The sequence below is a fragment of the Budorcas taxicolor genome, chromosome 1 (genome assembly GCF_023091745.1).
Source record: "Budorcas taxicolor isolate Tak-1 chromosome 1, Takin1.1, whole genome shotgun sequence".
In the NCBI taxonomy this organism is placed as follows: domain Eukaryota; kingdom Metazoa; phylum Chordata; class Mammalia; order Artiodactyla; family Bovidae; genus Budorcas; species Budorcas taxicolor.
Genome location: NC_068910.1, coordinates 60,349,002 through 60,362,131, shown reverse-complemented (window position 1 = coordinate 60,362,131; position 13,130 = coordinate 60,349,002). Strand labels below are relative to the sequence as shown.

The following is a 13,130-nucleotide window of genomic DNA, read 5'->3' as shown; positions in this document are numbered from 1 at the left end:
ACAATTTTGTGGCTGTAGTCACTGTCTGCAGAGATTTCAAGATTAAAGAAAAAAAAAAACAAAAACACTCTCAACAGATTGGGTAGAGAAGTAACATACCTAACATAGTAACACCATATATGACAAATCAGCCTTGTCATCATGAGGCTTGCAAAACTTAATGAAGCTATCAGCTATATCTTGCAGAGCCACCTAAGAAAGACAGGTCATAGTGCAGAGTTCTGAAAAACAAGGTCCATGGGAGGAGGAAATGGCACACCACCCCATTATTCTTGTCACGAGAACCCCATGAGCAGTATGAAAAGACAAAAAGAAATGAAACAAGAAGATGAGCTCTCCAGGATGGATGGTTTCCAGTGTGTTACTGGGAAAGACCACAGGGCAATTACAAATAGCTCCAGAAAGAATGAAGCTGCTAGGCCAAAGCAGAAACAATGCTCAGCTGTGGATGTGTCTGGTGGTCAAAGTCTGATGTTGTAAACAACAATATTGCATAGGAACCTGGAATGTTAGATCCATGAATCAAGTTAAGTTGATCAAGTAGGAGATGGCAAGAGTGAACATCAACATCTTAGTAATTAGTGAACTAAAAAGGATGGGAATGGGAGAATTTAATTCAAATGACCATTATATCTACTATTGTGGGCAAGAATCCCTTAGAAGAAATGAAGTAGCTCTCACAGTCAACAAGAGTCCAAAAGGCAGTACTTTGGTGCAATCTCAAAAACAAGAGAATAATCTTGGTTCATTTCCAGGGCAAACCACTCCAGGTCTATGACCCAACCACTGATGCCAAAGGACCTGAAGTTGCCCAGTTCTTTGAAGACCTACAAGACCTTCTAGAACTAACCAAAAAACTAACCAAACAAAAGGATGTCCTTATGTCATAGGGAAGTGGAATGCAAAAGCAGGAAGTCAAGAGATACCTGGCTAAACAGGCAAGTTTAGCTTTGGAGTACAAAATGAAGCACGGCAAAGGCTAACAAAGTTTTGCCAAGAGAATGCACTGGTCATAGGAAACACAATTTCCCAGCAACACAAGAGATGACTACACATGGACATTACCAAATGGTCAATTCCAAAATCAGGCTGATTATATTCTTTGCAGCTGATGGAGAAGCTCTATACAGTCAGCAAAAACACAACCAAGAGCTGACTGTGGCTCAGATTGTGAACTCCTTATTACAAAATTCAGACTTAAATTGAAAAAGGTTTTTTAAAAAATAACTGCTTTATAATCTCCAAAAATGGATCTTTCCATTTTAAGAGAAAACAAAGAACTTCAGGTAAAGTTCCTGACACAGTGATTGGCACAGGATATGCACTGAACCATAGCTATTACCTAAACCTCAGGTAACTGGCAGCCTTCTTGGGAAGCCTGGAGCATCCTCAAAGACCCTATTCTAGTTCTCTAGACAGACCAAGAAGAAAGACAACATGTAGAGTCTATTTATTCAATAGCAACTCTGAAGACAAAGTCTCAGAAATCTGAGGGGATGTATTTCCCCTATTTCTACTTCAGTCCATTTTCACAAGTTTCTGACCTTTGCAGGCTACAACTTGATGTAAAAAGCTTGATGTATGTCCTAGATATACTTATACACAACCTTTGAGGGAACAGTTTGGAGGTGCAGACGAACAGGACACTTGTAAAAGTGGGACAGCAGGGTCTCACTGTAGCCCACAAGGAAGTAGAACTTGTGTGGAGGTAGCTGCCTCAGGACCAGGGCACAGATCTCCACCTGGTTAGCCCAGCGCTTTAGAATAAGCTGGTCAGCCAGGCAGCCTGGGAAGGTGCCCAGCATAAATTTGCGAAGGAAAACATCTTCCACTGTTCGCTCGGCAGCATGGTCCTCCCCATCCAGGTTACCTAAAGAGAGAAGGGTACCAAGGTGAGTTGGCCAAAACTCCAGAGGTAACATCCAAAAGCACCGAGCATTCAATTCCCCACCTTAGCCTCTTCTCTTTTCTTCTATAGTGGAAAAAGAATAATACTCTGAAGCTTCAAGAACATTATTTCAATAATCCCCAAACAAATCCTGTGAAGTATGTATTATCATTATCTTGTCTCACAAAAGAGAAGGGCACAAAACTGAGATGATTTCTTTATGTACACACAGAGTACCCCTTTCCCACTTTCTCCTCACTGCCATACAGAAGCACTGATCATTCTATGGGCCAGAGAGATGAAGTCATCAGCTCCTTCTGAGATGTGAGCTCTCTCACTAGCTAGAGCCATGACCTCAACAAGTAAATTCTCACTGTAGACCATAAACCTTTGCACCTCTTACAATATTTGTTATGAGTCTCCACACCCACTCCCTAGACCTCAGAACAAGAACTTGAAAAGGGTTTGGGATAGAAATCCATACTTTAAGTAAGTTATCTAGACAGATGTATCTCAAACATTCAAGTTGAGAACCCTTATAATGAACAAAATATTGTTGATTCTCATTAATTCACAGTAGTTATGCTTTGTAAACTTAAGAGTTATGTTCTATATAATAAAAATGAATGACAAATTAGTAAATACTGAACTAAACCACTGCTCCTGGTGGAAATTCTGCAAGTCTCTGGTTACAATATTTTTATCAAAAGATTGATATTAAGCCTTATTTTATTTCTCTGTTAAATACACCTACAAATGGCTGATTAACACTGAACTCTCTCCCAACAGCTCTGTAATACATGCCGGAAGGAAGCTTTTCTAACAATCCTGCCCTGTAAGGCACAACAGTCTTCTTGTGCTTAGGAACACTAGATGGTGTTGCAGTGAAAAGGAAAAAAAAAGCAATGAGTTTCTCTTTTTTCTTCCCCTTTCCTGAGTACAAAGGAAATAATGAGACCAGTAAACAAGTTGGATGTCAAACACGAACAGGCCTGAAAGAGATAATCACTCCTAATTTTAATTAATTCCTAATCTGTAGTCTGCATCTAGGTTTCAGTTCAGTTCAGTCACTCAGTCGTGTCCGACTCTTTGTGACCCCATGAACTGCGGCACACCAGGCCTCCCTGTCCATCACCAACTCCCAGAGTTCACTCAAACTCACGTCCATCGAGTCCGTGAGGCCATCCAGCCATCTTATCCTCTGTCATCCCATTCTCTTCCTGCCCCCAATCTCTCCCAGCATCAGAGTCTTTTCCAATGAGTCAACTCTTTGCATGAGGTGGCCAATGTACTGGAGTTTCAGCTTCAGCATCATTCCTTCCAAAGAACACCCAGGATTGATCTCCTTTAGAATGGACTGGTTGGATCTCCTGGCAGTCCAAGGGACTCTCAAGAGTCTTCTCCAACACCACAGTTCAAAAGCATCAATCCTTCAGCGCTCAGCTTTCTTCAGTCCAACTCTCACATCCATACGTGACCACAGGAAAAACCATAGCCTTGACTAGACAGATCTTGGTTGGCAAAGTAATGTCTCTGCTTTTCAATATGCTATCTAGGTTGGTCATAACTTTCCTTCCAAGGAGGAAACATCTTTTAATTTCATGGCTGCAATCACCAACTGCCGTGATTTTGGAGCCCCCAAAAATAAAGTCTGACACTGTTTCCACTGTTTACCCATCTATTTTCCATGAAGTGATGGGACCAGATGCCATGATTTTCGTTTTCTGAATGTTGAGCTTTAAGCCAACTTTTTCACTCTCCTCTTTCACTTTCATCAAGAGGCTCTTAGTTCCTCTTCACTTTCTGCCATAAGGGTGGTGTCATCTGCATATCTGAGGTTTTTGATATTTCTCCCGGCAAGTATCTAGGTTTACTTTTCCCCAAACTAATCTGACACTGTGTAAATTACATCCTGCACCTATCGGCCCCTAACTGCATGAGTTACATCTAGAACCTATTACTCTTTCCTAAGTGAAGTTGCTCAGTCATGTCCAACTCTTTGTGACCCCATGGACCATAGCTCCTCCATCCATGGAACTTTCTAGGCAAGAATACTGAAGTGAGTTGCCATTTCCTTCTCCAGGGGATCTTCCCGACCCAAAGATCGAATCCAGGTCTCCCGCATTGTGGGCAGAAACTTTACCGTCTGAGCCACTAGGGAAGCCTATTACCCTTTAACTCTTTGCTAATTACATCCAGTACCTGGTGCATACTCTGATCACACTCTCTTTGTAGACCACTCCTTGTAGCTTTTTCATTTCAGAAAGAAGGCCACATTTAATAAACCAGAGACAAATGAACCCAATTACTGGGTTACCTGATGCCTGCTATGACCGTTTTGAAACAACAAGAATGCAAGACCTTCATTACTTTGAGCCTTATCATTTACCCTAAGACCAGGAGACCCAGGCTATATAAAGTCTAAAGAAACAAACACACACACAAAATGAAATCTCTTGGTTCACAGTTCCTGAGGCACTAGCATGTTGTGTTCTCCCCTCAGCTGACTTCTTCCTCTAAACTCTGTCTCCATAATTTTTATTTGGCATGGGTGGGCAGAGAAAGCCAAGATTTTGGCAGCAATAAATGGGAGCTCATGCAGAATCTCCTTGCGGGCAGGTGACCCTACAGGGCCCCTTGGCTTGATTGGAAGTTTAAGGATCTCTCTCCACACCAGGCTCTTTCAGGAAGAATGGCTCATTGGGGGTTTTCTCTGAGGCAGGATGGCCTGGGACTCCCTGTTGTAGGGCTGTGCCCCAAACACACCCAACTGGCCAACTTGGCTGCAGAATTCCAAGGCTATGGTGGAGAACAGGGGAGAAGATGCCCTACAGCTGCAGAAGCTTTATTTCTGCCTTGAGAACGCCTTCTCTTCCACTGCCCTCTCGGGCACAGATTTCTACTCTGAGAAGACATTAATTCATGGAGAATAAAAAAGAGGGAGTTTGGTATGTCCCAAACTGCTATGTTTGGTAAGCCCCCTAGAGACAGTTGATGTTTCCTGTTTGGGGAATAGCTTCAGTCCCAGTTTAGAAAATTCTATGAAGAGATGCTACTTTCACAAGGTGTTACTTTGGACAAATGTCACAGGTTTAGCAGGACTTGGAAGTCACACTTGAGGCATTCTTGCCATTTGGCTTTTTGATTTTTGGACATCTTCATGCCATCCTTTTGGGGCATTTTTCTGCTCCCTCGTTTTTGATTTCTGGGCATGTCTTTGCCATTCTTTGTTTTTAGTGACTTCCTGCTCCTGCAGTTTGGTTTGTTTATATTGTTATGAGCATGCAAACATCCAGTTCTAACTGTTCAAGCTAGAATAGGAAGCACTTCTTCTAAGGTTCCATCACAGAGTCCCCTAGGAAAAATTCTAAGTTATTGTTGACCTATAGATAACAAGACCAGGAGCTTGCCAAATTCAGACTTAAATTGAACAAAGCAGGGAAAATCACTAGACCATTCAGCTATGACCTAAATCAAATCCCTAACAATTATACAGTGGAAGTGAGAAATAGATTTAAGGGAGTAGATCTGATACACAGAGTGCCTGATGAACTATGGAATGAGGTTCGTGACATTGTACAGGAGACAGGGAACAAGACCATCCCGAAGAAAAAGAAATACAAAAAAGCAAAATAGCTCTCTGAGGAGGCCTTACAAATAGCTGTGAAATGAAGAGAAGCAAAAAGCAAAGGAGAAAAGGAAAGATATAAGCATCTGAATGCAGAGTTCCAAAGAATAGCAAGAAGAGATAAGAAGGCCTTCCTCAGAGATCAATGCAAAGAAGTAGAGGAAAACAACAGAACAGGAAAGACTAGCGATCTCTTCAAGAAAATTAGATACACCAAGGGAACATTTCATCCAAAGAAGGGCTTGATAAAGGACAGAAATGGTACGGATCTAACAGAAGCAGAAGATATTAAGAAGAGGTGGCAGAAATACACAGAAGAACTGTACAAAAAAATATCTTCACGACCCAGATAATCACGATGGTGTGATCACTCACCTAGAGCCAGACATCCTGGAATGTGAAGTCAAGTGGGCCTTGGAAAGCATCACTACAAACAAAGCTAGTGGAGGTGATGGAAATCCTGGAAGATGATGCTGTGAAAGTGCTGCACTCAATATGCCAGCAAATGTGGAAAACTCAGCAGTGGCCACAGGACTGGGAAAGGTCAGTTTTCATTACAATCCCAAAGAAAGGTAATGCCAAAGAATGCTCGAACTACCACAGAATTGCATTCATCTCACACGCTAGTAAAGTAATGCTCAAAGTTCTCCAAGCCAGGCTTCAGCAGTACATGAACCGTGAACTCCCAGATGTTCAAGCTGGTTTTAGAAAAGGCAGAACCACCAGAGATCAAATTGCCAACATCTGCTGGATCATGGAGAAAGCAAGAGAGTTCCAGAAAAACATCCATTTCTGCTTTATTGACTATGCCAAAGCCTTTGACTGTGTGGATCACAATAAACTTTGGAAAATTCTGAAAGAGATGGGAATACCAGACCACCTGACCTGCCTGTTGAGAAACCTATATGCTCACACCTAGCTCATCTTCTCATACCTAGAGAAACACTAGCACCATTGAGACTGACATTTGCTTTGGCTATTATGGAGAAAACTACAATCAAAAGTCAAAATAGAGTAGCTATGGTTCAGACATTCAAGGAAATAACTAGATGGCACAGGGGGTATGATTTCAGACAAGTCCTTATATTGTTAAAAACTTGAGTTTCCTAAGTTGTATCCAACCTGGGATGCCATTCAGTTCAGTTCAGTTCAGTCACTCAGTTGTGTCCGATTCTTGGCGACCCCACGAATTGCAGCACATCAGACCTCCCTGTTCATCACCAACTCCTGAAGTTCACCCAAACTCATGTCCATCTAGTCGGTGATGCCATCCAGGATGCCATTAGCCATTCTCAAAACAATGTCTGCTTGCAGTTGGTCACACAATGTTACTTTTTAAAGGTCTCTACTTGTAATTATTTTATGTTTAGACAATGAAACTGCCTCAGATCACATGTTAACAAAAATAGAGAACACATGTGCAGTGACCAATAGCCATACTAAAGGCTAAAACCTACTTGGATAAAACCAGACAACTGGCTACCCTGGCTTCAAGTCTCCTTGAAGTGTAAAGTCTAGATTAGGATTCAGGTGTATTTTCCTAAAAAGACATAATTTCTATTCTGTTTACTAACGTTCTCAGTTCAGTTCAGTCACTCAGTCATGTCCAACTCTTTGCGACTCCATGAATCGCAGCATGCCAGGCCTCCCTGTCCATCATCAACTCCCGGAGTCCACCCAAACCCATGTCTATTGAGTCAGTGATGCCATCTAACCATCTCATCCTTTCAGTCACTCAGTCATGTCCAACTCTTTGCGACTCCATGAATCGCAGCATGCCAGGCCTCCCTGTCCATCACCAACTCCTGGAGTCCACCCAAACCCAAGTCTATTGAGTCGGTGATGCCATCTAACCATCTCATCCTCTGTCGTCCCCTTCTCCTCCTGCCCTCAATCTTTCCCAGCATCAGGGTCTTTTCAAATGAGTCAGCTTTTCACATCAAGTGGCCAAAGTACTGGAGTTTCAGCTTCAGCATCAGTCCCTCCAATGAACACCCAGGACAGATCTCCTTTAGGATGGACTGGTTCGATATCCTTGCAGTCCAAGGGATTCTCAAGAGTCTTCTCCAACACCACAGTTCAAAACCATCAATTCTTCGGCGCTCAGCTTTCTTTATAGTCGAACTCTCACATCCATACATGACCATAGCCTTGACTAGAGAGAGGGAGCTTTGCTGACAAAGTAATGTCTCTGCTTTTTAATATGCTGTCTAGGTTGGTCATAACTTTCCTTCCAAGGAATAAGCATCTTTTAATTTCATGGCTACAATCACCATCTGCAGTGATTTTGGAGCCAAGAAAAATAAAGTCAGACACTGTTTCCCCATCGATTTGCCATGAAGTGATGGGACCAGATGCCATGATCTTAGTTTTCTGAATGTTGAGCTTTAAGCCAACCTTTTCACTCTCCTCTTTCACTTTCATCAAGAGGCTCTTTAGTTCTTCACTTTCTGCCATAAGGGTGGTATCATTTGCATATCTGAGATTATTGATATTTCTCCCAGCAATCTTGACTCCAGTTCTAACTGAGTGCAAATGGCTCCAATCCTTTGGACAGGATAACCCAAGCAGTGACTATTATCTGGACCGCACTTAAAATTGTTATCAAATGTAGCTTGGTTCTTGTTCTTGCTTTGATTCCTAGTTACAATAATTCTTTCACTGATCTTTGGCCTCTGCTTTTTTTTAAGAAAAACAAAAAACTACTTGTCAAATTTTGCCTCCTCCAGATTACAAGATTCACCTCAAGATAATGACGATACAGAGATCAAGCACTCCTAAGAAGAGATCCTAGAGGAATAACAAGAGAATTCACCTGAGGGCCCCTTAATAAAACATAATGAAACACAGCGAGAACTCCACGACCCCAACCAGGTAGGGTCAACGAGTCCCTTGTCAGCCTCAACAAGCTACAGAAGACAGACCATCGTCCCTCTTCTTCCCAATAAAGATTTCTTGGGGTTCACGTCTCTCAAAGGGGATTTGAAATAGGACATAAGTGAGCCCCTGGGTTGGACAGCTGGTGATACTCAAGTGGAGCAAAACTGAGGTTTTATCCTCAGCCAGACAAGAATGACACTATTTCCCTTCCACCACTGATACAGAGTAAATAAATTAACACTGGGGAATTTGTTGCAGTGAAAAGGAAAAAAGAGGAATGAGTTTCTCTTTATTTTCCTTTCATTTTCCTGAGAATAAAGAAAATAAAGAGAACACTGAACAGGCTGAAGAAACATAAACAGGCCTGAAAGAACAAATTTTAGTTTTACTAGTTTTTTACCTAGTTTTACTTTACCTATTCCTAATCTTAGTCTGCAACTAGGGTTGCTTTTCCCAAAACTAACCTGACTGTACATAAACTACATCCTGTACCTATTGCCCCCTAATTCTGCATGAGTTACATCCTGCACCTACTACCCTATAACTCTATGCTAATTACACCCTGGATCTGTGCTTACTTACCTTCACTGCACTCCCTTTGCAGACCACCCTTGTAGCTTTTTGCATTTCAGACAGAAGGCCACAGTACAATAAACCAGAGATAAATGGACCCAATTACTGGGCTACCAGATTGCAAGACCCAATTACCAGGTTACCTGATGCCAACTATGACTGTTTTGAAACAATTCAAAAAAAATTAAAAATCTTCATTACTTTAAGCATTATCATTTACCCTAAGACCATAAGACCCAGGCTATATAAAGTCTCGATTCCCCTAGGAGTGGGGCACAGCTCTTTAGACACTAGCCTGCTGTGTTCTCCCCTCAGCTGGCTAAAGATTAAAGCCATCTTTCTATTCCCTCAAAACTCTGCCTGTATTTTTTGGGGTGGGGCATCAGTGGGCAGAGAAAAGCAAGATTTTGCTGGTAATAAGAGCATGTCAGGGGAATCAACAACAAAAAGCACAAAACTTGAAAACATGGCACTGTGGCTAAGTTGCTTAGTCATGTCCGACTCTGTGTGACCCCACAGATGGCAGCCCACCAGGCTCCTCCATCCCTGGGATTCTCCAGGCAAGAACACTGGAATGGGTTGCCATTTCCTTCTCCAATGCATGAAAGTGAAAACTGAAAGTGAAGTCGCTCAGTCGTGTCAGACTCTTCGCCTCCCATGGACTGCAGCCTACCAGGCTCCTCCGTCCATGGGATTTTCCAGGCAAGAGTACTCGAGTGGGTTGCCATTGCCTTCTAACAGATCTCAAAAAGAGGACTCGATTACAGCATGAAAGCTGAAACAAGAAGGCAGAGAGCCTTCTTCAACCTTGGCTAGGAAGGCACACGAAGAGTTGTTGCTCCACCCACATATGAGGATGAATGTCAAAGTGAGGTAGGAGATAGATGGAATTCAGGTCGGACATTTATGAACAGCCACTCTTCTGCTTGCATTTCTTGAGATAAGAGGCAGGTGGGCTTCAGTTAAGGGATTTACAGGCAACAAAAACAGGGCATATAGCCAGTCTTTGTCTCTTGCTAACACCTCAAGGGAATAATCATGGCAAGGACAGAGAAAGGAAAAAAACCCTGTCTGATAAGAGGAACACTACACATGCACAAAAGGGCTCCTTGGGGTCAAAAGTCAGAGGACAATTCCAGGCCACAATGAGTCTTGCTCCTCCCAGAAGCCTTCACTTGAAGATCCATCTTGGCTAGGGTGTGCATGGGCACCCTAGAGGAGGGTCCTGAGACAAATTAACAAAAGGGAACAAAGCAAGGTGACTGGCCTGAGGGAAGACACAGACTTGGAAAACTGCCCCTTTACAAAGGATTTAAACTTCCTAAAGAGGCAGCTCTCTCTGAGCTTGTCCATGCAGCTTTCTGCATGTATTTTTCCTTTCAATAAACTTTCTACTTTATTCTTTATCTTCTGCCTCCTTACCTGAATTTATTCTTGACTAGGCAGGCAAGACTAGGGAACGTGGCCCTAATTGCTGGGTCCTGTGCTACAGTGGTTAGGACTCCCTGTCTGGGAAACTAAGGCCCTGTTATCAGCTACCACTTACTGCTACTTGCTGCAAGCTACCGCCTAGTGTTACACAAGTTCGAAATCAAAAAGCACCTTGAGCAGGCAAATTCACAAACATGGAATCTGCAAATAATGGTGTCAACTGTATGTAGATTTGTGCTCTGGTGGAAAACTGCAATATTTAGAACAGTTTCCTGAGTTGTTCAAATTCTACAGGGTTTCACTTTTTTCACTGCCTCTGTGCTATTTCATATCTCTAAATTATAGTCGAGTTTTATTGTTTTAGTCATTTAGTCATGTCTGACTTTTTTTGCAACCCCATGAACTGTGTCACCGGCCAGGCTCCTCTGTCCATGGGATTTTCCGAGCAAGATTAATGGAGTGGGTTGCCATCCCATCCCAGGGATCAAACCAGCGTCTCCAGGTTTCCTGCACTGCAGACAGATTCTTCACTGCTGAACCATGCAGGAAGCCCCAAATAACCGATAGCAATGCAAAACAATTATCTTTAGGCATGCAAGTAATTTCTGTGGAAGTTCAACAAAGTCCTTACCGCCGCCCCCCATGGAAAAAATCAATTTTGCATCCCTTCAATACATTTGGACATTCTGTATCACATACCTCTCATCTATATTAATTCTCCTTTACTTTGTTTAACTGATTTCTGATCCACCCATTTATTACTGAGTTAAATAACATCTCTGACACGTGTTCAATTCGTGTTTTATGTGACAGTCACGACACAGCACGTCTTCTGTCCCGCACCGTCCCCTTACCTGTGTGCAGTGACAGCCAGCCCTTGCGGTGGGCGATGTAGTGAGGCGCATGCGCTTCCTCGTAGGTCACTGGCTTGTTCCCCTTGTCCACTCGGACTCGGGCCGCCCGGTTCTGAAAAGAAACGAGGCCATGACTTTCCGCGACCACTGACCAAGGGCGAGCCCCAGGTCATGTCCCCAACCCCAGGTGCCAGACCCCCAGGTCGCGAGTCCCCATGCTGCGCTCACCTTGGAGCAGACCGCGGAGGTATGCAGGGCGCGCCAGATGCACGGCAGATCCCGGCTCCAGGACAGCATCTGTAGGGACAGTGAGGGGTGAGACCCAGACAGGCGCCCTCACTTCCACCCGGCCGTCCAGCCCGCACCGCCCACTCACCAGAGGCCTGAGCCCGCAACCGCCGTGGAGGGCCACCATCTTGGACGTGGGGGCGGGGCGGGGCGGAGCGGAACGGGCCGGGTAAACACAAACCTCGCGAGGCTTCCACCAGGGCGAGACCACCCGCGGGCTGGCGCAGGGGGGCAAGCCTCTCGGCCTGGCGGGGCCGCGCACCATCGGCACCGACCTGCTGTGGGCGGTGGCGGCCCCGGCTCCGGGCTCAGGAGCCGGGCTGTGTGGGGCCAGGAGGTGCGGGGAGTTGGACTCTGCGCCTCCCCCCGCAACCCTGTGCACGTCTCGCACCCCTCCGCCGTGCCACAGTCGTGGTTTGCGTCATCGATGCGAAAACTGAAGGATGCTGAACGCGAGGATTTGCTGTCTTGAGAGTTCTCACAGGTGGGGTGACGAGTGTTTCGGAGGGTTGGTGCTAACCCTACCGCCTGCCAGGGTCTCTAGGGAAACAGCGTTTTACCACGTCTGACAGATAAGAATGCTGAGCTCTGTCTTCAAATAATATCCTTTTTAAAAAAAGGCGGGGGGGGAGGTGACTGACTTATCCACAAATAAAGAAGAAATATCTTTTGGTTAAAACTTTATACAGTTCTTGGGAGGGGCAAGATAGGGGTACGAAACTGAAATGAAATATTTCCTGCCATATTGGTGGGCAAGCGATGTCACAGCTTCCTGCATGATTCCAGCCTTCCAAATGTGAATTCCTAAGCCATGCTGACACTCGGCACCACTCCCTACATAAGGAACTTAAGAATGTCACAGTCACCAGTGATTGACCAAAGTCACAGTTAAGCCTCCAATGTGAGCCAGAAGGCCCTAAGGGAACTCAGGAAAGAGAAATTATCTCTGTAAATACGCAAGATGGTGGCCTCAAGCTGAGAAGCATATGAAAGGAATGACTTAAATAATACCACACTCTTGCATCTTCCCATTACACAGAAGAATACTAAATTCCTAAACTTGATAGCTGGGCTTATTTACTTAACAGTCATCTTCGACGTTTAGATTGCCTGCCCCCACCCCTCCCTTTGTTGCAAACTTGACTGCATACCTGGCACCCACGCCCTCCTCCTTGGAGAGTGTTCTCAGAGCTACTGAGCTGCTGTCTCCCAGGCTCAGGGTCCTAAACATCCCCACCAAATAAAATAACTGTATTTACAGGTTGTAACTAATATTTTTTAGTTGACAGGGTTAAGGGACACAGACTGCAATGTAAAAATAAATAGGGTAAAAGAAATATTGTTCAATACAGGGAATATGAAAAGTTTTTAATTTTATAATAACTTTAAATGAAGTATAATCTATAAAAATATTGAATTATTAATATTGTTGCACACCTAATATAATATTATACACTAATATTAATAAATTAGCTGTAACTAAAAAGCATCCAAGTCTTCAAGGATGGGTTATGCAGAGGGTAGGTTTTCACATCTGACCATACCCCAGGATCTGGTCCTTGAAGGGAAATTTTAAAGGAGAAAGGAC

General features: G+C 43.8%; 1 protein-coding gene across 1 annotated transcript; it reads right to left on the bottom strand.

The window, feature by feature from the left end:
• Positions 1-1,433: 1,433 nt before the first annotated feature.
• On the bottom strand, positions 1,434-11,698 carry MRPS24 (mitochondrial ribosomal protein S24). The gene is made up of 4 exons (XM_052659371.1): positions 11,631-11,698; positions 11,483-11,551; positions 11,255-11,366; positions 1,434-1,870 (listed from the first exon to the last, which is right to left on the bottom strand). The coding sequence occupies exons 1-4, from the start codon at positions 11,667-11,669 to the stop codon at positions 1,587-1,589; spliced, it is 504 nt and encodes a 167-aa protein (XP_052515331.1). The 5' UTR covers positions 11,670-11,698; the 3' UTR covers positions 1,434-1,586.
• Between the last annotated feature and the right edge of the window lie 1,432 nt (positions 11,699-13,130).

What these genes read in the sequence shown, in the direction of transcription:
- MRPS24 (XM_052659371.1), bottom strand. Translation starts at nt 11,669, where the DNA reads ATGGTGGCCCTCCACGGCGGTTGCGGGCTCAGGCCTCTG. An exon ending in GTTGCGGGCTCAGGCCTCTG is followed by an intron (nt 11,552 to 11,630) that starts GTGAGTGGGCGG and finishes CTGTCCCTACAG; the next exon opens with ATGCTGTCCTGGAGCCGGGA. An exon ending in CCTCCGCGGTCTGCTCCAAG is followed by an intron (nt 11,367 to 11,482) that starts GTGAGCGCAGCA and finishes GTTTCTTTTCAG; the next exon opens with AACCGGGCGGCCCGAGTCCG.